The sequence below is a fragment of the Chroicocephalus ridibundus genome, chromosome 7 (genome assembly GCF_963924245.1).
Source record: "Chroicocephalus ridibundus chromosome 7, bChrRid1.1, whole genome shotgun sequence".
Classification (NCBI taxonomy): domain Eukaryota; kingdom Metazoa; phylum Chordata; class Aves; order Charadriiformes; family Laridae; genus Chroicocephalus; species Chroicocephalus ridibundus.
The window spans coordinates 58,195,950-58,221,941 of record NC_086290.1 but is presented as its reverse complement, the minus strand read 5'-3'; the positions used below and the strand labels follow the sequence as shown (position 1 = coordinate 58,221,941).

At 48.6% G+C, this 25,992-nt stretch overlaps 1 protein-coding gene across 6 annotated transcripts in view; it reads left to right on the top strand.

Annotated features, from left to right (window-relative positions):
* Window positions 1–25,992, top strand: part of CAMKK1 (calcium/calmodulin dependent protein kinase kinase 1) — a 107,213-nt gene that overhangs the window by 18,281 nt on the left and 62,940 nt on the right. For 2 of the 6 annotated variants that reach the window (XM_063340942.1, XM_063340943.1), the window contains exons 2-3: window positions 13,931–13,995; window positions 22,779–23,335. In XM_063340942.1, the coding sequence (XP_063197012.1) occupies window positions 22,880–23,335 (456 nt within the window). In that variant the 5' untranslated portion in view covers window positions 13,931–13,995; window positions 22,779–22,879. Of the gene's footprint in view, window positions 1–13,930; window positions 13,996–14,972; window positions 15,191–19,247; window positions 19,325–22,778; window positions 23,336–25,992 lie in introns of those variants that run through there. The other 4 variants (XM_063340939.1, XM_063340938.1, XM_063340940.1 and 1 more) reach the window with 3 other exon arrangements.

Genomic DNA, 25,992 nt, shown 5'->3' with positions numbered 1-25,992 from the left:
TTTCGGAAGCAGTCCCAAAGCTTCAGTGTTTGTCCTTGGCACTGATGAAGACCTGAGCTGTTGCTGAAGAGGATGGAGCTGGCAGTGAGTTAGGAATCAAAATGCTTGATCAGTGCAGGAGGGAACAGCAGTACACAAAATCTAAATTTTTAAAACATGATTGTTTTGTATCAGCTGGAAGCTTGCACTGGTTTGAGAAGAGCCTGGATGCCTAACTGGCTGTCTCCTTTGAAACCTTCAGGGTGGCTGCAGACCTCCTTTAGCACTGCTCAGGCTTGCAGCGTTTAGCAGAGTCTGGCTGAACTCTAGATTAAAGTTGGTGGCAAAACTCCAATGGTTTCACCCCATGCAATTTTCAGAGGCTCCCTGGAATATGTGTTTCATGGGTTTGGCAACCAGATGTCCCTGATGGCAGCCGCAGTGACCATTAGCAGATTGCCAAAAGACTTGGTGCCTGCCCAGGGTGGCCTTTGAAAATCTTCCCTCTCCTGCCCCCGGCTCCCTCACCTTTCTCCTGTCTGGAGAGCCCAGTCCACTGGCAGCTGGTGGTGGCCAGATCCCGCAAAAAGAGCTGTCTCTTGCCCTGGCTTCTTGTGCTGGAGACAGGTGAAAAACTCCCTATTCCTAGCAATTACCATTTCATGCCTTCCCTGGGTGCACTCTGAGCCCCACGGCTGCTTGAGGTGTCAGCCTGTGGGAATTCGGCAGGGCAAATGTCTCCATAGTCAGCCTTTGTGAACATGGCTGAGATAAACCCTTTACTGAACTAAATGTGGTAACAGCTAATCCCTTGGAAACAGTCACCTGGGCCCTGCGTGATGAAAAGAGGCTTTGCTGCTCTGATTAACAGCGCTGGCAAGAACATTAACTCACTTTTCTTTGGAAATGAAAAGCACCTCTCCAGGAGAGTTTAAGGGATTAGGTACCCATTGGAATATTAAGGTAGGTTTTTCGCACCTTCCTTCTAAATATGTAGCTTAAAAGCCTGTTCAGCCCTGATGTCATGGATGATTGCGGCTGAGTGTCCCCTTGCTGCGGTAGAGAAGAGACTCAACGTGATGCAGAGGCTAGCATGAGACCGGTGTCACCTGAGGAGCTTCCCTCCGCTGGGGTGTCTCGCTGGGCGCCAGGGCTCAGCGTTGTAAATTAACCCCCGTCAGACTGGCCGGCCCCCACCTAAAGGGCTGAAGCTCACTTAAGCCTTGCAAAGAGCCAAATGACATTGACCTTTTCCAGCCCCTTCTTTAGCAAATGCCAAAAGCTGTGGAAAGCATTCCAGCTGTTTTGACAACTCCATTTTCCCTTTTGGGGGGAGATTTTCACTGATATATTTTTTTAACACGCACTTGGAATTTCTAGTTCAGGCTCTTGAAACCATCTACATTAAAAGGTATTTCAGTGACGGCTGCTTTGGGCTGTATTTTTGAGGCCAGGCTTTTATCTTGGTGCTGGTTTCCATGAGGCTGCGTGCCCAAGCTCTGCCCTGGCAGGAGTGATGTGATCCGTGCTGATGGAGGCTGTTGACCAGCAGCCTGGCTGGCAGAAAGGATTAAAACAGGTGTATAAAATGTGTCTATAAAATAAGGTAAGATTGAAAAAAAGATTAAACGCTTGTATTAAGTATTTGTTGTTGAGAGCAGGTTTGAGTGCTCAAAATACTTCCAAAATCCTGTTACCTTTCAGCCTGTCTTTCTCCTACTGAATTTTCTATTTTAAGTAAATAGCACAGAGTTAGCTCAGAAGGGGAAAAAATACAAGTGTCACTGTTCAAAGCATGCTTTACTGGTTAGATATTTATGGCAGACATTCAGGAAATGAGCAAACACTTGAAAGTATATGTATTATTTATTATTGTAGCTGATTAATTACCACTCGAAACCTTTTGGTTGGTGTTATGGCTCTGTATACTCTTCACCAAGCAATGCTCCAGCAATGTATATGCTGGCGTCTGTCCCAGTTAAGCATTGCAGGAGATGAAAATGCCACAGTTGATTTATGAAAGTTGTGAGCTTGAGCAGTGGAAGATGGCAGCGTGGCACTTGGTGCAAGCACTGGTAGAAGTGAGTGAGATCTGCAAGCGGACAGGACCAGTGAGACACTTGGTGATGGCTCAGTCTTCCCAGCATCAGGATGAGGAGTTGTTGGCCCCCTTTTGGGGAGAAGCAGCAAGGCAGGGTTAATGTGTCTGTGTGATGACAGTCAGGAATAAAACTTGGTTCCCAAGCACCAGGCTGCCAGCAGGTACTTGGGCTCAGTGCTTCTACAGTGAGCCTCCTCTGGATGGGACAGAGGAGTGCAGAGTAATTGCCGGAAAAAAGGAGGTGACTCTTACCTCTCCCAGCTGTGCAACTCGTTCTGAACCCATGGGCTTGCAGGACATACTGTGCAGCAACCCGCTGGCTCCACCTCCTCCCTGACCTGCTGTTGCTCTGTGTAAGACCACGTACCACCATCTCGGTTCCTGAGCTGTGACTGGAAAACCTCTTTAATTCATATGAAGCCCACCCAAAGCACTGGGTGAGCAAAGCACCGATCCCACCCAGCAGTTCTTCCCTAAGCAATACATGTTCTTAAGCATTTCCTTAGCTTTAACAAGACCTAAGCAAATTAGGCATGTGTTAAGGTAGTTATTTAGATCTAATCTACACATCTGAAAGAATAATATGATAAAGTCACAGTGGAAGGTGTGGTGGGACTCCCTCTGCCTTTAGCAAAGTAGAGGCGATGCTCAGTTGCAATGGGAAGAATCCCCTTCCCCTGGCTATTGCTGGTGTAACTGGAGGTGGGCCCTTTCCTCCAGCATTGCCCATCACCACGGGGATATGCTCATTAACCCTTCTGCAAAAACAGTTTACAGAACGCTGCAATCGTAAAAGTTCCTTAATCAAATGACTCCTGCGGGAGAGGAGTGAGGGGGCCTGGAGAGGAATGGAAGAGAGCAGTAGGAAAATGCTTTTTATGGAATGAATAATTTTTGGTGCAGGGGTGGCAGCATCGTATTTAATTCTAATTTGGGGATTTTTTTGGGAAGGTGTGATTGACGCTTAATGAGGGGTGCAGGATGTTGTTTCTCAGCAGGCTGTCATTCCTGCACTCCATCTACCTGTCGGCACTCCCGTGGAAACTTCTCTCTTTGGATGCCATTAACCCACTTCCCACAAGGCCTCCCTGCAGCCTTTTCTGGGAGCCGGCAGCACGTGAGGGGCCCTGTCCAGTCCCCGTATTTGTGGGGAACCACTTTGGGGTTGTGCTTTGGCTTATTTTCCTTGGCTATACCTTCTCTGTGCTGGTGAACAGGAGCCTTCCTGCTCTAAGGCCATCTGTGGCGTGCTGCTGGTGGGCCAGGCACAGCCCATGCTGTGAGCCATGCCCTGTCGGCTCCGGGCTCGCTCCCGCCCATGCGATGTGGTTCTACTGACCTTGCATATGGGCATCCCCAGCTCTCCTCTGATATCTGTTGTCTCCCTGGAGAAGGACTAGCTCTTGGCGTATGCGGGTTCGGTGCCTGTCCTGCAGCAGCGCAGGTCCCTGCACAGCATCGTGCCCAGTCCCTGCTGGGTCAGGGGAAGTGATGCTGGCACCAGGGCTCCTTTCTCTCCCATACCAGCCTTGCTCAGGAGAGGAGGGACTGGTAGTCCTACCCTTATAAAAAGGGCTGTTAAGAGTTTTGTTTTGCTATAGTATAAATTTCAGTGAATTTCTTCCTCTTGGCCCTGTCCCCTTAATTAAGAGTGTGTATGTTAAGTGCTGTGAGCCTGAGCAGAGTCTCATTGCAAAGTAAACTGAGAGCGTGGGACTTAGACAAGTCTTTTGTTACTGCTGTATGGGGCTTATGCTAATAACAACAGCAGAGATTGAACCCAATCCCTGATGAGCTTTCCAAAAGTCTGATTAATCTGTTTAACAATGGATCTGGGGTTTTGTTTTGATCTTTTTCATGAGAATTAAATTTTTGTCCCTTTCATAGTAGCTGCGGATCGCGTAAGCACAGCAGTATTGCTTTCCTAATTGGCTTCAGGTTTATCTGTCTCTTATGTTAAGGGTTTGCAAGAGCACCCGTCACCATGGCATCAGAATGCTTCCTATGCCAAAAACGCTTGATAAAAACATACGTATACGTGTGCATACACTTCTTTTGGTCTGCTGGAAAGTGTGAAGACATTCTGCTGGAAGATCATGTTTTTGCATGATTGTATTCCCCAAATAGTTAGCTTTGCAAATAGCTCTTTTCTGCTCATGCTGGTATTATGGCTCTGCTCCACATGCCATTGAAGAGAGAGAGACACATCTTTACAATGAGCTTTGGACCAGACCCTGTACAAGCAGAATTTTGTGTTTCTATTGTTTGTGGTTCATACCGTGGGGATGGCAAGGCAGGGTCCTGCTGCGTTGGTGCTGTACAAAGACAGTCAGTGACAGACCCCGACCCAAAAACTTATCAGCAAGGGGAGGAGAGAAGGGTGGAGAAGCAGGGGAAAGAGTACAAATTTTTAGCCATTCAGACTAGCGTCTCCCCTGGGCAGGCCATAAATCCTCTGGCTGGCTTTGACTTTCCGAAAAATACAGCAGGGGAAGCAAGATATTTAAAGTGAAGTTCCAGATGTTGAAGGTAACAGGATTTAAAGGCTGTGTGGCACAAAAAACAATGTGGCATAGAGCTGGAGGAACCAGGCTATGCAACGTGCACTTGGAGAAATGTTCCACTATTTATAGCAAAAGCTTCTTCCTCTCTTGATTTCACCTCTTCCTGAATGCACTCAGTGATTGCTCTTCATGTATGAATGCTTGTAAAAATGGAGCTCCCTTAAACAGATGTGAAATGTTTAGATGAGTTAATGACTTGAGAGAGGTCTGGTTGTTCAAAAACAGAGTGGTGATGAACTTGACTTGGCCGCAGTCGTCAGTCCTTTGTGGAGCAGATCCAGTGCCGGCAGAGGGACAGCACGGTGGTGGCTGCACACAACTCCATCCTTGCTGGATCCATCGTTGCTGAATACTAACATGCTTACAGCAGGGTGGGAAGAAGTCTTCCCAGGGGGATGAGAAATCCATGTGCAGTTCTAACTTCTCTGGGATTTGTGCTGTCACAGAGCAGAGGGTGAATGAAATCTCACCAGTGATTTCCAGTTGGAGCAGGATGAAACCCTTAGCCTGAAACCAGGGGCCTGTAATGGGTGGTTCTCTAAAGTGTTTTATTCTGAGCATTTTCCTTCTGCTTCTTTGCTCCCCGTAGTCCCCTCCAAATTCAGCTACCAGGAAAGAGCTGCATCAGTGTGTTGCCAGTTACCCCAGGGTCCGATGTGCCTTGCCCACAGGTCAGATGCAAACAGCTGAGGGAGTTTTTCCAGGGGTGAGACTGTCCTTATGTCTCTGCAGCAGACTCCTAGAGAAAGGGATTAAGGAGAAGAGTAAGCTCCTTTCTGCCTGCCTCTCTCTTTCCCCAAGGTTGCAGTTACTTGTCCACTGAGAGGCTGCGTCTGTCTTTGGGTTTGCTTTTCACCACTGCTGGAGGTGTAAGTTCGAAGTGCTGCGGCGATGTGCTGGTCTGTAATCCTCCAGCAGGCAGCGAGTGCCTTGTGTGATGGCCAGGAGAGCTGGAGGTGGCCACTGGAGTCTTGCTGCCTCACTGGTGCTTAGGAGAGTGGTTTGGATGGAGACAGACACACGAAGCGGTTATCCCAGCAGGGAGGAGATGGATCTTGTGACATTATAACTGTAGCAGGAGAGCTAGTAATTACCACTTATTTTGAAGGATGCCTTTAATGTGGTAAAGGGGATGTGTCCGCAGCAGCGGGAAGTGGATTTGAGGTGGAGCTGCTGTGCATTCTTCTTCAAAACTGTCGGGCTTTCCTCCTTCCTGGAGACTTTATTCGTGTATCTGATACGATTGCCATGGAGAGCAAGGGATGATGATGTGCTGGTGGGATCTGAGCTGTTTGCTTAAATTTGTGTGCACGTGTGTCTGAAGGCGTGCGTAAATGCATGTGCCATCCTGGCAGCAGCTGGGCTGTGGTCACAGCTGAGCTGACGGCTGGAGCAGGACCTCCATCCGAACCCTTCGGAGGTGTGTGTCGACCCACCTGCAGCATGAGCGGTGTTTACTGTAATGATGCTGAAAACTGGCTTATCCTTTGCTAATCTTGTACCTGCACCCGCAGGCAGCGGTTGTGAGTCTTTGGAGATTTTTCAGCCTTTTCATCCTGCCTCATCAATGCTGGCAGCTGCTGCTTCTGCTTCATGGTAATTTTGACTGAGTTATCCACTTTTTTTCGAGGCTATTTCTTTGGGTGTAAGCCTTTCCAACCTCAGACCAGCCTGTTGTCTGGGCTCTCTTCCCTTCTGCTACCCAAGGTGGGTCATTTTCCATATTGCTAGATTATTTTGGTGGTGAGGTTGAAGTTCTTTGAGGCAAGGGAGGCTGTAGAAAGATGTCCAGGAGGCACGGGCAGACACAGTCTAACGTTTCAGCCGAGGAAGATCACTGCCACACTCTGGCACAGCAGCTGTTGAGTTGCTGACTCTCTTTATGAGATTAAGTCCCGTTGCCTGACCTCAGGTTGTGAGAGGTTGAGTTGTGGTCACTGGATTTAGTGCAAAGGGGTGCAAAGTTTTCCTCTGTGCCAAAAGCAATAATGAAGGAAGAGCAGCCTCAGCTCCGTGGATTTAAGCAGGTGGGTGTTGGTGGCTGTTAACACCTTTAGTCCAGCACAGGCGAATTGTAAATTCACTCCCTGTTGAAAAAATCTCTATTCCTTTATATTTGTTTCTGTAAAGGCAGATGCGCACAGGGCTGGCCAGTTAGGTAAAAACCCTGCCTGCGTTGTCCTGCAAGTCTGTTGAAAGATTCAGAAAACCTAAAAACTGTAGAAATGCAGTAGCAAGACATTGGTCGTAGTGCGATGCCAGCGGCAAGGTGTGAAACAACTTAAATTAGTTCTGTGATGCTATTCCAATTACGAGTGTATCATTTTGTGCTGCACTAATTGAACATGGAGAAAGCAGCAGCCTCACGAAAGGCTGTTCACTGGACTGTAAAACAGATTGGACAGGCTAATCATTCTGGGGGGGCCCAGGCTGTTCGCTGGGTGTGTTACAGCTGCTTTGCTTGTGCCTGCCCTCATGGAGCACAGCGCTGCAAAGAGAGAGACCAGACTGATGTCCTGCCTGGATTTTAGGAAGAGAACAGAGGGACAATCTGCCATCGACCTGCTGTTGGATCTTAAGTGAGCGTTTCAAAGGTGTCAGGGTACCCGTTGGGGTCTGTTCAGAAGTATTTACGGCAATTACATCTGCTCCCTGGTGCTCTTTTTCCCTGCCTGTGAATGCGTCCTACAGAAGATGAGCGCATTTGTTTTGCGAGGTGCTCGTATTCCTCCAGAATGGAGAGATATTTAAGTACCATAAGTGGTTTAACTTAATGGTTTTGCAGCTTCGTATAAGAGCTATTGCGAGAGTAACAGAAGGATGTTGAAAGAGCTTGGCTGCAGTCCTGGCACCTGCCTGCGCTGAGCCCCGCTGGCTGCGGGAGCTGGGCTCTGCCCGTCCCTGCTGCCAGGAGCAGGGCTGCTGTTTGCATTCGCAGGGGTGCGGAGCCGCACGAGCGGCTGGTGCCAGCAGCCTGTGCATGCTTAGCCCAAGTGTTACTGAGGTTGGAGGCGTCTCCAAAGTTGACTTTCAGAACACTTTTAAAATGCAAACTCTAAACGTGGCTTTCCTCTGCTGTTCCAGCACAGGGTTTCCTAGCAGTGCTCTGTCTATCTCAGCATGACAAGATCAGCAGCAATTACAAATGGGAGCCCCTTCCTGACCTTGGAGTGCTGCTGCATTAGCATATAAAATGGAAGAGTGATTTAAGTAATTAAATGATTTGGATTTGATCATGGATTGAATGAGTCTTCTAGAGCCAATGTGCTTACTCATCAGATGACTCATGTCTTAGTCACTTTTAGAATAAGTGTTTCTCTTTTTGGGTGCTTCCAGAATGGCATGGGTAGCAGTGAGCTTAAAATTTCCACCTCCTCCTTTGATAATTTTTTTTAAAAGTATCTAAAAAAAAATTGATTGTGGGAGGGATGATAATACAGTCAAATCAAGGCCTTTGGAAAGAACACGATGGGCTGGTTTATCGGACAGAAGAGGAAACAGCTCTATCTGGCAGTAAGGTGCATCCCAGGAGCTTAGCCTGAATTCTGCAGCGCTGTGAGGCTTTAATTTTGCTGTTTGCTTCCTGGTCAGGCAGAGTGATCTCATGCTTTGAGATCAGACTTTTCAAGCTTTGTTCTTAGATTACTCTAGTGAGTCCACGCTGTGGGTAGCTGCAAGTCTGAACCTATTCCCAAATTCCTGTGTCACTTGCAGTATGTGAAAGCATCCTTAGATGGAAGCTGGCCCCTGAAACACTCTCAAGATCACTGTGCAAATAAAACCTCACTGTTCTCAACTTTTATATGTAACTATATTTTTCCATTACCAAAATACTGAAGAAGATGACTTAAACCTGATTGTTCAGAAACGTGCATGTGTTTAAGCAAGTGAACAGAATATCTGAGAATCTGGGGGAACAAGGAAAAATTAGTTTAATCCACTGTAAACTTTGTATAAAAAACCAAACAGGTTTGTTTTTCCCTTTTTCTTTCTAATCACAGTCATCCTGCAACAAATGTGATGCAGGCTATTCCTGATCTAACCAGGTTTCTGATGAAACAGGTGAGCTCAGAGTGGCATGGTGTGACCTCGTTGCTCACTTGACTCGTGTGGCAGGCAGCGGCCCGTGTGGGAGAGTCGTGCAGGGAGCAACACGGGGCGTTGCTGCTGGCTTAGGCATAGGCTTTGCTAAGCTGCATGTGGGTAAACACTTACCAGGGCTTCAAATGGGGATGCACTGACTGTCAGCAACAGGCCTGTACATGGTTTAGTGCTGGTCTCGGCAGCATTACATTTATGGTTGGACTTGATGATCTTCAAGGTCTCTTCCAACCTCAGTGATCTGTGACTTTGGTGCAGACGTTTTGGTTTGTGTCAGGAATGATGATGTAGAGTTATAAAAAATGATGCTGGCATTAGATCTACTCTTACAATGGTGTGTTCAGTTATGGGGAGAGTACAAAAGCAAATGAATCAGAGATTGGGAATCAGAAATTTGGGATTCTCTTACTGAGCATCGTGGAGCTGCCTGGGCGACCCTGAGTGTCTCTTCCTAACTCCTCTCTGTAAGTGTTCTCTTGACCCTTGATGAATAGACACCATCTGTAAAACACGGGTAGGTCATGGCAGGTGACAGATACTATGGAAAGGAGAATTTCCCATTGAAATGCATTAAGCTACAATTTCAAAAACAGGAAGCTGAGGAATAGCGTTTTATTGTTAAACAGAACTGGTGAAAGGAAAGCCAAAAATAGTTTTCTTACGAGCATCCTTTGTCAGGTAGTAGAGAATAATTCACAGGCTTGTAGGTTTTAAGGTCTCTATTTATGCTAGATCTCCTGGGTCACAAGCATGGAGGATTTTACCAGCAGTCCCTTTCAGAGAATTCAAGTAAAGAGGAATTTATCGCTTCCTCAAGGAGTTTTCCAGTTTCGTTTGCCTCTTTTAGTTGCAGAAGAAGTTTCTTTGTTTTCTGTTTTAAAATGTAAATAACTTACAAGATTGTTTTTAAGCCTCAAAGGCAAAGGAATTATAGTAATACATGGCAATAATATCATAATAAAGGCAAATGTTAGTGATTTGGTGTTGTTACTGTACAGAAGACCTCACAGATGAGGTTAGTTCACGTGCTGTCACCTCTGTGGGTTTATTTGTACTTTTGGTTGATGATATCGAGTGTGTCTGGCATCCCTTTCCAAATGAGCGCATGTGTGCGTGCCTCCCGGACATCAAGCAATTCGGAAAGCACGGGAGACTTGTGCTCCTTGCCCTGCCATGCACCTCTTATGGGCTCGAGTGGCCGCAAAGCAAACAGCCACAGTGGTTTAGGGCTGGAGAGAGACAATGCGAGAGGAACTCAGCAGGAGCTGTGTCCGTGTGTGATGCTGGAGCATCTTCAGCCTGTGGTGGGAGCACTGATTTTTTTTGAAGACTTGATCAGAGCGTAGCTGATCTGCATGACTGGGTGAGACCTTCCCACAGCCCTCTGCAACCCCATAGCTGGTTTGAGTCCTCGTTCCCCGTGCCTTGCGTGCAGGTTACTGCAAACTTTGTCCAGACTGAGCCCAGCCTGCCTCTGTGGTGTGTGTGGTGCCCTGGGGGCCCATGGAGTGCTGGTCCCAGGGCAGTGGTGCTGTGGGGCGCTCTTCTTGCTCCCTATGCAGAGCTTGAGGTAGCTGTGTGTTGCAGCCTGTGCAGGTGGAAGGAAGAAAGCTGGGTAGAGTTGGACCCCACCTAAGGGGATGGCTGTGATGGCAGTTTTTTCCAATGCTTCCTTGATGTGAGCCTGCTATCCTAAGAAAGAGCTGTAAATGCAGATGTGGAAGAAAATGCTTATGTCCTCCTCCCCTCCTGGGAAAGGAGCCCTGGAACAGCTCCAGCCTAACTGGGCAGCTCTCTTGTTTAGACATATGTGAAACACATTCACCCAGACACTCGCATGAGTATTTCCACATTTTTGAGGCTGAGATTTTCAGTGTTGTTCACACTTCGGCACGTGAATGTTGTCCCTTCTGATGTTCTGAGACCATAGTTAAAGTTCAAGCCTGTGCTTAAGTGTTTTGCTGGAGTAGAGCCGACATCGCCATCACAGAGAGAAGCAGTGTGTCGGGAAACTCGGCAGCTGCATACAGACTAATTGTTCTGAGATGATCCTGGAAGGTGCTGAGCACCCTGGCTGGGAGCCAGCAAGGCTTTTACACACACGCTTTGCCTTTTTTTTTTTTATGTTGTTACCAGTTTTGTTCTTTGATTTCTTTTCCCCTGGCAACTAGGGAAGGATATCTGAGTAGCCAGAGCAGTGTAATTTATCTGCCAGTGACATCCTGACCTGCACTGCAGGGGTGTCTCGTGGGACATGGGATGGCTGACGGGAACATGTATTGCTACAGGTGCCCAAGTCAATCGGCTTCAGATTTTCTCTTCCGCATTCTTCTCCTGGGCAGGGGGCAGGCCAGGCTGTGTCAGCAGTGCTCAAACTACATTTGTTAAACCACATCCCATTTTTCCGCATGTCTCTGCTTGCTATTAAATAGCATAGATAGTATTTCCTTCCCTGCTTTCCACTTAGACTGTATTTGCCTTTCCCTTGCCTTGAAAATTTTGGAGGAAGACTGCGACATTCAAGTTTTACTTGAAAGTGGCATGGTCTGCAGTGGAGCCCAGGGCAGGAGCCTAAAAATCCTCTGGAGGTTGGTCCCACGCATGCTGCCATCAACACCAGCTGTGTCTCTTCTGTCTTCGTCTGGGGAGCTCCTCCTGTAGCTCAGCGTGTCTCTCTGGGGCTGGGGACAGGGCTGGGGCACGTGAAGCAAGGCTAAATCCTATGTTACTGTCAAAAACTGCTCCTCCCTCAGCATGGGACATCTCCTTCCCAGTGGAATCGCTCCCGTTCTCCTCCTGCATCTGCTGGGCATTTTTCTGCTCCTCTTGTTGCAGCTCTGCAGAAGCGATGGAGCTGTTGGATAGGTTTGCATCATTTCTCATGCTTCAGAAAGTGTCTGGCTGGTTGAGTATGACACACAGTACTTGTCCTGAGCCACGGACAATGGGGGAACTGCGTCGGTGTCCCAGGGCAGCGTGGCACCCAGACCACGGCTGTCGCTCAGCCCCAGGCTCACCGTGCACAGCCAGAATCCCTGGGGTGCAACTAGGGTGCCCCAGGGTGGCATTGTCACGCTTGTTTTTCCAAGTAAATCTGCACCTGGAAACTTCTGTTGGTTCTTTGGTGCTGTAGAGCCTTTTTCATGCTCTAACAAATGCTGAGATTATCATCAGCCTAAATGTCTGGAAGAGCATTGCAGTGACTCAAAAGAACAGCTTTCTCCCCGAGCAGCCTTTGCCTAGTGACTCTCGGGATAATCTCCAGTCACTGACCTTGGTGCTTTGAAAGTGCATTTTGGCTTAAAGAGCTAAAGCTTAAGGCTTCAAAGGAATTGGGAAGCCTGCTAACCTTTAAATTTCTAAGCAGCGTGGGTGATGTGTGCACGGCCAAGGGTAATTGTAGGGGCGGTTTACCTGGTTCTGACTCCTGCAGGATCTACGCTCATCCCCTGGAGCCTGTTCCCTCCGTACAGAGAGGCTCTCTGCTGCTGTCTTTGATTTTGTGCAGGTCAACTGAGGCCATGTCTTCGAGTCCTGGGGTTTCTAAGGATATGAGGATTATCAGAAGATGGGAGTTTTCCATGTGGAAATACAAGCAAATACTTTGAGCTCTGAATTTGAAGTCCATTTGTCTTTTCTTATGGCATTCACGGCTTTTTTTTTGTCTTGCCCTGTGTAGTTACTCTCTGCTTTGCCTCTTACCTTGGGATATACAGATTCGCAGAGCTGATGAAAACCTTCTGCCCATGGACACTTACAGATGGGCGCTGGGATTGTTTTCCTGGTTAAAACTCTTTGCGGTTTGTTAAATCACCTTGAATAGAAATCTCAGCCATATTTGAAACTCTAGGAAGAAAAAAGCTTGCTGTGTTCTGTGCTGTATGTTTTTATTGTAGATTGGCAATCCTGGAACAGCTGGAAATTAATGTTTTTTAAATGCCGGAAAGACTTTTCACTGCAGCTGGCTTACAGAACTAAGCAACTCGATATATCCCCTGAAATACCTCCAGATCTCTCAAAGGCAGCTGAAAGCTTTTTCCTTATCTGGAAGGAAGATAAGCCTCTAACACTGACATGTATAAATGTGAACTTGTTCTGCCTGGTGGCTTGTTCAGTTTGTTGTGGATGCTTTTTAAACAACACTGACTTCAGTGCTGCTCTGTGCTGTGAGATCTGAGGCTAGAAAAGGTATCTTGATGCTGAGTTGCTTTGCTGTGTTGATGATCTATACATGTGCTTTCCCAGATCCCACTTTGCTGCTCTGAAACTATACCAGTATTGTTCTGCAGCGATTTGCTCTTCTGCCACTGAATTCTTACACACTGTGCAGCAACAGGAAATCCAAGCATCCGTGAGCACCTCAAAGCAGGGTTAACCGTGGCAGTTGGTATGGAAGGAGCTGATGGGTGCAGAGGTGGAAGCAGGCAGGCCTGAGAAATACACTGATGAAAGAAATAAACTGGGGAGGAGGAAAGAAACAGCGTGGAAGTGTACAGGCTGTGTGCTGCGTGCCGATGTGCAGCTGTGGGCTGAGACACTGCTGTTGAAGAAGCAGCCTGTCTGCACAAATTCAGCTTGCTTCTTCCCTCCTCAATTTACTTATTTACTACTCTGTATCGTGGGCTCTGCTGAAGAAGCAGGATGCTGTTCAGTCTCATGGGGCCTTGCTGCAGAATATATCCCAGAAACTAGGGAATTTGTGTAGAAGAACAGTTACGGGCCCTGGGTTGAGCTGGCAGCGTTCATGGTTGGGAAACCCCTCGGTTCACTTGTAACCTCTGTAGGTTTGATGCAGGATGCTGAAAGCAATGCCACCTAACCTGTTTTTCACAAGACTTCTGTAAACTTGTGCTGGCAAGAGGAAGGTGGCATGTTTTCCTCTCTGCTCCTCCTCTCTGAAGCTCTTGAATTCAGTTGGGCAGAGGAGGAGCCCTCAGAGGTGTGAGGTTCCTGCATGTGTGGTGGACGTTGGCAGTGGGTATAGAATGGGGCTGGAGGAAGGATGGAGCAGGTCTTCTCCATGTCTGTAAGTGCCTGATGGGGGGAAGACTGTAAAGAAGATGGAGTCAGACTCATCTCAGTGGTGCCCAAGGAACAGACAAGAGGCAATAGGTGCAAACTGAAATACATGAAACTCCATTTAAAAAGGAGAAAAAAAAATTATTTGTTTCTCTTTTTTGAACAGCTTGGGAGGCTGCCATCCTCGAGCAAAATTGCCTTGCAAAGAGAGAAGGCAGGCTGTTCCTTGAGGTCAGTGGAAGGTGGGCACAGCCATATGTGATGTGTGGTCCTCGTTGCTTCTGGTCTATGGTTTAATAACGTGCAAGCACCTACTGCAGGCTTCTCGTCATGCTCTGGTAGAGGAGGGAGCCTGTAGCCCCACCAGGGAGCAATCGCAGAAGATCAGCTGTTTCTCACCCTTGTTTTCTGTTCTTCAGGTCACAGCCTGGTGCGTGAGTGCTGGCTTGCTTGGTTGGCAGGCTCCCCTGCTTTCTTGGAGCCTTTGCTGCAGGCTGGGCTTCCCGACTTTGCACTAAAACCAGAGGGCAGATGCAGTGTGCTGTGTCTGTTCATGCAAACTGGTGCATGTGCTCACCGCTGTGCATTGTGTCTTTGGTTCTATTTCTCTTCTGTTCCCTTCTCTTTCTCTCCATGCCACAAGAGATGCCTTCCGTAAGCTGCTCGGTAGTGCCCTGAGCCCACTTTGCTGTGGTGTGTCCTATCTCACAGCACAGTCAGCCCCAGGCACTGCGGCAATCGCAGCAGTTAGAGACAGGTTTGATTTGAGTGCTCAGCCCTGCTCCCGTGAGAGCGGAGGGGATTTGGCCATTGTGGAGGGTTAGACCTTGCCCTTACAGACTAATATCCATTCAGCTCCACTTGAATTCTTCATTTTGGTGTGTTCACTACTGTATCTTCTGTGGCAATTTTGAGGTATCGCTACAAATTGCAGCAGAAGATAGCTCATCTGAGACGAATCCCTTTCCCTTAGAACAACTCGAAATTGGTTTTTCTTTAACCTGCCATTTACCGCCCCATGGTACAGACATTTGAAGAGTCATTATTGCAATGAAGACTGTAAATATTAAAGACTCCCTAATTCTGAGGTAGTTGTTTTGCTCATGAATCAGTGGGGTCTGGCTACTGCCTTGCTTGTTAATATTTTACAAGTAATCTAAGCCTTTCAAACTTCATGTAACCTGACATTTTCAGTTATTTTTTTGAAGCACCCCCTCACCGGCTGTTTAAATGCCACCACCAGCAAGCTGTGCTCCCTGCCACTGCTGCCCCCTCTCCTGGGAATCACGCTGACTCTCAGCTCAGCAAGTGATGGCAACTGGGACACTTCTTCCTCCTCTTCCTCCTCCCTGCTCAAGTTCAGCCCTAGGCGTCTGCTCTCTCCGCTGCACAAGTTCTGCAGTGACCCTACAAGGAACCTCTCTGTGTGAGTTGATGTTGCCCATGCCCATCTGTGAACCTCAAGCTGTAACAGCCTGTACTCTCATAGCTGGTGGTCAGAAGCCTGCTTTTCCACTGGATTATGGGGTTCAGCTTTCCCTGTGGAAGTTGCGTTTTGGGGTATTTCCTGCCCTCTTGATGGGTTTTGGAAGAGGAGGTTGGGTTGTGTAGGCTCTGAGGTCCAGGTCAGTGTTGGCCAAGTGCCTGATGGGAACATGCACAGGAGCAGCTTTGGAAACGGGGGTCTCCTGTGTTTTCACTCTCCTGACATCAGGCTGTTTGAGTGATTCAGATGTTGTCCAGACGTTATGTGGATATTAACAAGCCTAATTCCTTCATATTGCTGTCCCCAGGGTCACTTGGAGGTTGGGCAAACCACTTAGTATGGCTGGGGACATAGTGGGACATCCTCTGCATGGCCATGCAGCATGACCAGTCTCTGTGCTCTCTGCCCATGCCAGCCTCCTCCATCCTCTCCTCCTTCATTGCTGTGGTGTCAGGGGCTGACATCAGGCTGGCGCAGTGGCCAGGGTCCTTCCCCCACAAGGCTTTTGTGTCCCTGGTTGCAAGGGCAAGTGGGATTTGCTATAATCTGAGCTCAGATTGTCTGCAGGGATGGTGTGGACGTGTGGAGTTGGGTGTTGGGATGTGCTGGGTTTATGGTCTCTACTGGGATGTTGCAGACGGGGAATGGAAGCACGTAGCATCGTTGCAAGCAAAACCTGTGGGGTGTGTGGGCCGAGTGCTTTCCCAGCTGTAACTGGCAAAATAAAACCACTTCCAATGTTCATACACTGATAAACAGCTTTAAAAGGTTAAAGCAGAAGCAAATATAGTCCGGCATCAGGGTCTGATGTCCACAAGTCTGACTGAACCTCTCCTCTAAGACATGCCAGGAAAATCCTGTATGAATGTAGTTTGTAGCTAGGGCTTGAGTACAAAGGAGCACAACTCTTCTTTGATTCATTGGCGGTGTCCCCACCGAAGCCATGGTTAAAATGTGCAGACGTAGCTGCCCCCAGTCACATACTGTTCTGGCAGGGCTCCGGTTTCGCTGGCATTATCTGGAGTGTTTAATGTTAATATCGCTCTCACTTAGATAGATCTGGCACTCCTCAATGTTTTCTTGTTACAGGAATTTCCTTAAGTAGAAACTTTTTCTTCAGAGTAATTTTTGGTTGATTATTGCTTATATATGCAATTAGTGTAATTGCATCCGATTATGCAAATTTATTTAATCATATAATTAGAACATGGAGGGATGAAATATAATGCAGTTGGGAAATCTTTTGCAAAACTTCCTGAGCTCAGTACTCTGCACAAGGTGGTGGTTCTCTCTTGTGCTGTGGACTGGAGATTTTAGTCCAGCATCCTGGCTAGTTTCAAAACATATTTAAGACATGCTGTTAATTGCTCTTAAAGTTAGTTACATGGCCTTCATGGTGTGAAGGTGTATAACTTCTATTTTTTACATGATAATATCAGGAGCTTGCTGCTGAGCTCAGCCCTTCTGTTTCACATCTGCATCCCCACCTTACACCCACGGACATGAAAGCATCAGTCCTGCATTGGACCCAAGCCCCGGATCCTGCCTGCAGCTGGGGTCCCTCATGGGGAAGAGATGGAGAGCAGGATGGGCATGGGGTGATGGGTCCTTGGGGTGCCCGTTGTCTGTAGCTCAGGGGCTGAACTAGCCCCGAAATCCCTTTGGGAAACACCCTGCCTTGGTAAGGCATATACGGAGGAGGAGGTAGAAATGGTGCATTTTCCAGACCGTGGTCTTGGACGTGTTTGTTCTCATTCAAGAAATCTGGCAGGAGCAGGGGCCTGACCCCGCTTTTCAGATTTCTCACACAGTGCTTGAATTGCAAAAATACTGTTCTCTGTCATTCAGCGGTTACTTTTAAAGCTGTGCTAGGAGCTTCACAGAAGTAATCAAAGCGCCTTGCTTTTATGATCTAATTTTCAGCTGTGGCACAACAGCCAGGCTCACCGCCAAGAACTGTGGAGAGAAGAGGGGAAAAAGACTAGGATGATTATAGCAGGATCGAGTGATTTCTCAGCAAGACATGATTGTCTGTGCTCTGAAACAAGAGCCTTGTAAGCTGCAGGATAAAGCAAACGTATGGCGTGTATGCATAAAGCACAAACAGTATATTCTTGTTTATTATTTGGGTTGTGTTAATGTCTCTTCTTCTGGTAGGGAATTGTTACCAAAAGCGATTACCCTCTTCCCAGTGATAACGCAGTCCAAATGGCCGGTCTGGTGTACATCTGTCTCGATTATCTCTGCAAGGGCTGCAGAGATTTGCTTTCTTTTTGGCTTCACAGGGCTGCAGCTTCTCGTTGTTCTTAGCTGGGTTTGGGCTGCCTTTTAGCCAGTGTATGTCTGAAGGTGGTTTGTACAGATGCCAAGAAGCTCGTGTGCTTCTCCGAGGCCTGATTCCTCGCGGCAGCAGTGTGAGTGGAGACAGGCAGGAGGGAACCTCATCTTCAGGCGTCCTGCGTGGTGTGCCAGGGGTGAGCAGAGCTGAAATGAAGGCCAACATGCTCTGAATTGAATTGCAGCAGAAAAAATGAACCCTCTGGCTGGTCTCCCGCCACTGCAATGAGACCCATAAGTGGTTGGCTCCTTAGATCCGAAGAGCCATGTGTTTCAAACCACTTTGTGCTTTGCAGGGCTTGTGGCAGCTCAGAAGTTGCTCTGGTGCATGGCTGTGGACGTAAGTCCCCTTTATCTCCTGCAGACTGAAGGTGTTGGAGTGAGCTGGCTGGACTTCAGGCAAGTGCCTCCCCTGTATTTAAAAAGTTGATGGGGTCAGGGTGGGGGTGTGGAAATGCCCCCTTCATGTCAGAGTAGCAGACTAACGCTGAGTACCCGGGGAAGTCCTGCAGACCTGGCTGCAGAACAGGGAGCACAGGAGAGAATCCAGGATGGAAATAGTCCTAGGCTGTATTGCTTGGTGTGGGGAGACAGCTTGGGCTCTGGAAGGGACTTGCTGACCTAATATTTCAAAAATGTCATTCGAGGAGCTGTTCAGGACTTGGCAGCCCAGCTGAGGACTTGCTGTTTCTCTCCTTAAAGGGAGTTTCTGGTGCCGGTTGACAGCAGTCAGCAGATTCTTCACCCTGGCTGTGCTGCTCTGGGGGAACATCTGAAGGAAACACAAGATAGGGCTGGATGTGCAGCCCAGCTCCGCCCCAAGGCAGGACTCAGCTCCTGGTGGGGGGTCTGACCTGAGCTGAAGGATGCTGGTGATGGAGGTGACACCCCCTCTGCAGGCAGCCTGGCCTGGTACATGGCTGCCCGCAACACTTAGAAAACTCGGCCTGATTCCTGCCCCTGCTAGTGTCTATTAAAGCGGCAGACTAAAGCCTTCTGTGATCTTTGGGGCCTCTGTGAGAGTGCCTGTGGGTATTGTGTGGTCAAGAGGCACCTAATGGATGTGCCCTTCAAGCAGGGTTTCAGCGTGACATCCTTGCTGGTCCCCATGCTGGCACAGAGGACCCCATCCATGGGCGTTTGAAGAAGCCTCCAACTGCTGCCTGAATGCTTTCCATGCAAATGCTCATAGTTATTATTCACTGTGACTTATTTTACTGCAGAAATTATTCTTATTCCCTACAGAAAGGGGAAGTGTGACGAGGTGGCCTGAGGGCAGCGTCATTCCTCTTAACCTGGGAACTGTGACAGATGAAGCTGTAAAGTCACTTTTCTGGGTAGCCTGTAGCAAAATTAGGAAATGAAGCTGGATTTACTGAGACCCAGGGCCTTTTAGCCTCCCTGTCCTTCCTCATCGTAATGTTTCTAGTTACCCAAATGGAAGGACCAAGCAGTAAACTAGACTTGCAGTTTTTTATTTTTCAAACGATGCTTTGAAATACTTTTATTGAGCAGCAAAACTTATTGTGTTTGCTCATCTCCCACTCCCACGTAGAATACAGAGAGATTTTTCTCCAGAATCATATTCTTTTCAAAAGGGTATTTTGTACCCTGCTCTGCTCAGTGCCTGTCTAGGAAACATGTGCAGCCATTTGATAAATGTATTGTGGAAAACACTGTTGAAGTGGCGGTCTGCCTACAGCCGAGGAATAGCTACAGGGGAAAATGGTAAATAAGGTATGTGTAAGTAAATTAATTTTGCTCATATAAGCTTGCTTGCAGCTTTAGTTCACATCTGCAGCATGATCCTCTGATCTACAGCAGGTGTTTCGTGTTGGGGGGATCAGGCTGGTGATGGAGTGAAGAGCTTTGGGCCCAAAGCTGCGCAGGAGCTTGTAGAAGGTAGTGGTGGTGTCTCTGTTTCACTGGGGTTTCCCATCACAAGAAGATGCAGTTGTGTTACAGCCTGACAAATGGCAAATCCACCATTGATTTTGCCTCGCAGAAGTAAATAATTGCCTTTCATACTGAGTTTTATGCACAATAAGACTGGTCTGTGCATAACTGATTTGCTTATTCAGAAAGCACTGCTTTCCAATATACTTTTTGGAAGATTTATCAGTAAAAAGGAATCCTTCAAAACAGCAGAACCTGAAACAAACCCCAGCTCTACAGATGGACAATTATTTTAAGTCTTGCTGGATTTTTTAGCACAGTATTTGTTGTGATGCTGTATGGGTCTGTTTGTTTTGATTGGATGAACTGATTTATGGTGTTTATCTTAAGTCTATCTATTTAAGTTGTCAATTAGCTGAAGACGTATTTTGCAGCCTGAGCTGCGGGTTAGAGCTGTGCAAGCGTGCTGCCGCTTTTGAGGGCGAGACACCCCCCGGGTGCCTGGTCTGGGCAGTGAAGAGCTGTGCAGGTGGCTAACATGACCATTGCTGTTTGCTGGGACCTGACTGCTGTTCCTACTGCTTCTGGCTTTTTTTTTTTTCCCGTTGGCTGAGCAGTGGGGATGTGTGAGAGACACCCAAGTGTTCGATCCAGGTGGGTGATTTGTGGGTTTTCGCAGCTAGCCGCACAGCGACACGGGCAGATGCTTTCTTCCCCTCCATTCTGCATGTGGGGAAAACCTTGTGGCAGGTGGAGGGAAGAAGGTGGGGGAGCTGCAGTCTTCAGTCGCAGGTTGATTTTTCTCTTGATGCTCCCTAGGACTGAGGTGAACGGTGACTGTCCAGAAGCTAAAGCTGCTGCGAGGAAAGGCCTTGTGTTTGTTTCTCTGTAGGCAGAAGAGCAAAGCCAGGCTTTTAACGCAGGGTGGAATCGGAGATTTCCTCCCATCCCTTGTGCAAGCTGGCTTAAATGGTGAAAGCATTCTTATTCCCTCCTTTCCTTCGTTTAAAACGGTTTCTGTGATGGAAGGGAACATGCAGACTGGAGAGCCCCAGCCCAGCCCCAGTGGTGCAGAGGGTGGCTGCTGATGGCCGAGATGTGAACTGGTGCTTTCCCGGCCGTGCAGAGAGCCCTGGGAAGCTGCTGGCCTGCAGGCAGGGCTGGAGGCAGATCTGTGCTTCCCAGGGGCCGAGGGGCTGACCTTCACCCAAAGCCAAATGTACAGGCATCCCATCAGGAGTCCTTGCAAGTGTCCTGTTGGGAATTGTGCCGCTCCGCAGGCTCTGGAGTGCAAGGAAAGCCCTTTCAGAGATAGCAGGGTGGCCGCAGGCTTGCGGTTGCCCTGACCCCATGCTCCTAGGTCAGCTCAAACTTCTCAAGCGCAACCCTCACATGAGCATTTTGCAGGCAGCCAGCCCTCTGTGGCCTTCCCACGACTCCGTATCGGACAGGGTCATTGCTGAGCCCGCGCAGGGCTGCAGCTGGCTTTCTACCTTGAAGCTTGGGGCTGGGGGAGCAGGGAGGTCTAGCAGAGCAGGGAGGCTCATGCTGCTTCGCCTGGGGGTTTGTGGGACCATGTGCGGTGTGTGCTCTACCCCTTCCCTTCCTGCTGCGAGCCACCCCCCCGTGCCTGCAGCCTGGCTCCGCAAGGGATTTGTGCTTTGGGATTGAAGGGTTTAAATATAGTTTTAATAGAAGCTTTTAAAGCTGATCTCACCATTTCATTACTGTTTTGAGTGAGTGACACTTCTGTCAATCTGTTTCAAACAAGCCTGCAGAAAAGGCAGGAGAAGGGGGGAAGATTATACCTGGGTGGAGAAGGAGGGGAAGGAGATGAACAGTGGGCAGCGGGGAGGATCCTGGTGGATCTGGATGTTTCCTTTCTGTGACACTCTGTGCCCAGCATGTATACCCTGGGACTGGCGTGCGACCTCAGGTGAAGCTTCCCGTCCAGATCTTTCTCTAGCTTACCCTTATTGATATAAAAGGCTGCTTGAGCTTGGCTGCTGTGCTTCTGCAGGGGACTCAGGAGGCCATCTCTGCAGCAGAGTTCAGCTATACTGGGTTTAACTGGGTGTCATTGGGCAGCTTTGAGCCAGGCTCAAGCATTGCTCTGTGCTCCTCAAGGAGGGTGTCGTGTGTGTTCCCAGACAGATGCTGAATGGGGTTCACGCCCACCCTTTGTCGTAGAAATTAAATGAAACCAGTGTGGAAACAGCATGATACAAGTGGATCCCTGGCTTGCAGGGATTTTTACAGAACCTGCTTTGCATGTAGGGAACCAAAGGTTGCAATAGTTCAGAGTTAAACCTACACTGAAACTTACTGGATGCAGTCCAGGATGCTGTGATTAAAACTAAGTTGTCCCCCACTGTCCCCAGAATCTGGGCAGAGGGATGAGATGATGCATCCTGCAGCACCACATCTTCAGAGGTGATTAAGAGATGACAGCCATGTGCTGCAGAGGATCATTTCCTGCTCTGGGCTGCACTGGGAAGACTGAAATCTGTTTTAAATTGAGACTGAAATTAGCATCCAGGAAACAGCAATTTTATTCAGCAGTTCTAGCTTTGTATTGCATTTTTGTGTTCTGTAGGTCTTTTCCAAAGGAAAAGCTGATTCCCACATGCTGGTGGTAATCATTAAGCGTTGTTGATTTGCAACTCCATATAGCTTTTATACATGGTGGGCAGCAAGGTTAATGTGTGATTGCACACAGGCTGCAACTGTGGGGGGCCGGGGGTGACCCTGGAACCAGTCTTGCTTTTAAATTCTGCCTTTGCTGTTGACTATGTTGCAAATAGTGTGTGAAAGTCACTAGCCAAGGCTTCCAGGCCATTATTTGACACTCTCTAGGGCCTTACAGGGCAACAGAGACTACTGTGGAGCCCTAAATGGCTGTGGGTTTGCTGTTACGCACGTTGGGTTTGGATACATACCAGAAGCTGTTGTATGCTATAAGTAAGAATCCAAGAGGCTGAAAGTTTGACCCGTGACTTGTTAAGAAACTGTACTTCTCCCTTTATTGTAAGCTCTGGTTGACTGTCAGCCTATCTACAGAAGGAGAAGTTCTCTTCAGTTGTGTCGCTTGTTGCACATCAGCTAATCTTCATTGCTTTCATAGCTAGCTCAATGCCTGGGTTTGCCTTTCCTTCTGAGTGTTTGCAACTTGTTTACAGCCTGTCAGTGTTCTGCCTTCACTTGCTTTTACGGTGGAAGAAGCCAGAGATGGGTGTCTTGGTTACATTTGTGTTGAGTGAACATTCAGTTCACCTCTGTTTGTGTTTCCTTTTAGGTATTTCATGACGATGTTCCTTCATGTCACATGCTGTCTGTGAGTGTTAGCATCGCAGCTCTCCACAGTGCCACCAGAGACCATACCAGCTGGACACAGCAATGGGGGACTCTCCAACAAATGCCATGGATGGAGGCATAGACATGTGCTGCAAAGACACACAGACTGAACTGGCAGAGCGGGTAGCAGCCATAGACGTGGCTGTTGGCCCAGACAGAAGTGACCAAAACGGTGAAGGCAACACTGAAGAAAATGACACAGTCTTTTCTGATAACATAAAAGACATCCAAAGAAATGGAGTCAACAGTGGCATGAGAATGAATGAACTCCTGCCTTCCCAACGGCCAGAAGATGCTCACTGCAGGCACGTTCCCAAGAGACCTCTCACTAGACCTGTCCTATCAAGTAGGAAGTTGTCTCTTCAGGAAAGATCATCAGGAGGTTATTTGGCTTCTAGCAACACTCCAGGTTATGGCCCTTATGCCACAGGGCCATCACCACGTATAATGAGGAGACCAACAATAGAGTCTAACCGGGTCTCCATATCGGATTCTGAGGTAGGCATGTCCTCCCCTGTGATTGTGGTGTCAAGGTAAGGCTGTCTTAACTGGTAATGGGAGCCTTCAGTCTTTGGGAGGAGTAGATCTGAAAGCACTGTTTTTTCTAAGGGGGGGAGGGGAATATCTCTGAAACCAGAGATTTCATTAGCTTGGAATGGCTGAACACCTTTGCATCCATCCCCCAGACCTCTGCTGGGTGTAGCCCAATCCTGAAATTGGCTCCTTCAGCCCTCCCCCGCCAGGGATAGTCCTGTTATGGGGCTGGGACCCCTGTGGTGTAGCGGTAGCACGCAGAAGGCCTGTGAAGCTGTTCAGAGAAAGGGCTGTGACCAAATGGCTTTGCTCTCGTGTCCCTGCTGTACGTGCCCTTCAGGAGCTTCAGTCACAGGAGCTCTGCTGATGGTATTTTATGGATTTAAGCTTCTGGAGATTATGTATCTCCTATCGTATTTTGCCATTATTGAAGGCATGATTTAATTTTATAAAGAGCTTAAATGCACTGGTGTTTCCTACCCCTGTCAGGATTTTCCTTTGTCTTTAGAGCATTTATACGGGTTTGTAACAGCAGTGACTGGGGGCTGTGACCCCTCTCTCCTTCAGAGGAGTGTATCAGGGTGGTTGTGGTTGTTCTTGCTTGTCTATCTTGTGGCTGCTCTCTCGGTACCGGACCTCGGCACAGACCTACCTCAGAGGTGTAACATGCTGTTAGTGGTCAAGTGTATTGACGGAAGCGGCTGCTGGTTACAATTCCCTGTGTTGTGCTGGGTGGGGAAACCTGTCCCCTTCTGCTGTCCCAGGGAAGGACAAGGAGGAAGCCATCTGCAGGTTCCTGTTACGACACTTCTTTCCCACCAGCATGCGTGCTGTGACGCTCTGTCACAGGGAGCGGAGAGAGGGGCTGCTCGGACCATGCTGCCTGGTGTCGCACTGAAGATGCTGAGCCTGCGGCAGTGCCTGTGAGAAGGGGCATGCAGATCGAACTGGGGGTTCAGCTGGGCTTTCTCTGAAAGCCAAGCATGATGGAGGTGGTGTAAATGGGTATTGCTCGAAGCCAAAATGTTCTGTAAAATCCTGCTGGCTGGGGAAGAATTTTAAGTAGGGAATGGGCTGTCTGGAGTACTGGAGAGGGAGCATTGTCTGGGGGGCTGCCAGCTGGTTTGGGGAAAAAGCCCAGTCACACCTCGGCTGTCCCCCAAGCCCAGACTATGCTTCTTCCTGAGACTTATATCTGCTATTTGTGGAGCAAAAGCAAGGTTTCCATGTCCTGCCACTTTTCTCTGGACTAGGTTTTTTTTTCCCCAGTCATGCTTGCCTTGTGTTTCTGCTCTTAGGGAACGGGGCAGGGCAGAGGGAGGGCTGGGAGGTGTCTGTGGGTGCCACAACTCCACAGTCTCACTCACCAGAGAAGAGGTGGAATGCTGGAGAGAGGAGTGGTGGTGGTGTGGACCTGCTGGCCTTTTCCTGCAGGGAGGGCTGTGTCTCCTGCCCTGTTACTGTGGGAGACGAGCCCAGAAGAAGCCTCTGGTTCATCTTGTGACCATGAGCCTTGTTCTGGTGAGGGACAGGCCCTTTCTGTGGGCATTTTCAGGCTCTCTGTCCTTTAGGGCTGGCAGTACAGTGATGCTTACCCAGAGAATTCACCTCTGCTGCTGTGTCCTGACACTGAAGTGGGACAGACAGCAGTTGGGGGCTCAGGAGCCCAGCTGACTCTTCCTCACCCAGTCAATGGGGAGCATGTTGCTGAACGTGGCTCTGCCAGCATCAATGTGCCAGCGTGTGCTCTTGGGCACTGTGGTACTCCTAGACATAATGTTTAAATCCCACCGTGGTCCCACCCTTTGTCATAAGGGACCCAAATCACTGGAGTTTAGACTTTTGCCGGTGTGGGTCCAAGTGACCTGGAGCTTCACATCTGTGTGGCTTAGTGTTTCCCTCCTGAAAAGTGGGAACCTGACAGGATGGGTGCTGTGTGTGAGCAAGCCAGCCATTGTCCTCTGGGAAGTTTTGCAGGTCACATTAGCTGTGAGATGGGTCATAGTGTCCTCAGCCGGCAGAAGATATCTGCAGAAGGTGCACTGCAGAGCTTGCAGCTTCTTTGCCAGCAGATGAATGCTTTAATAAGGGAGACGGGGAGGGAGAGGAGCCAGTTCTTGGAAGCGGACGTGACTTGTGTGCCAGCTCTGCCATCCTGCAGTACTTTGACTGTGCCAGGAGTGGGGCTTGTCCGAAATCTGCTTCAAAGTAACTGCAGTCGAGTGTGACTGGCACATTCCCATCTGCAAGCAAATTCAAAATACTGTCCTCTTCCACAGCATCTGCAACTTGGGGAGCAATAGCTACTGCCTTGCGGTAGGAAATGCGTGTAGTTTGAAATGCAGATGCAGAGCCCTTCATCTCACTGCTCCCGCAGCAGTCCATTATGCAGGGCTATGTTTTAATGGTCACTTCGATATAACTCTTTACAGCCCTGCTCCAGTGCAGCCCAGATGCTTAACAAAGCCCTGCGCGTTGGAAAGCATCATTCATATTCATGGGGAATCGCTGAGGTAAGAGGGGGGAGGGAGCCCAGGCAAGAGCTGTCTGTTCAGAGGTGAGCGCTTGCCATCGCAGCGGTGCTCTTGAGAACCGTGCTTCGTCCTTCCAGCTTATAGGGA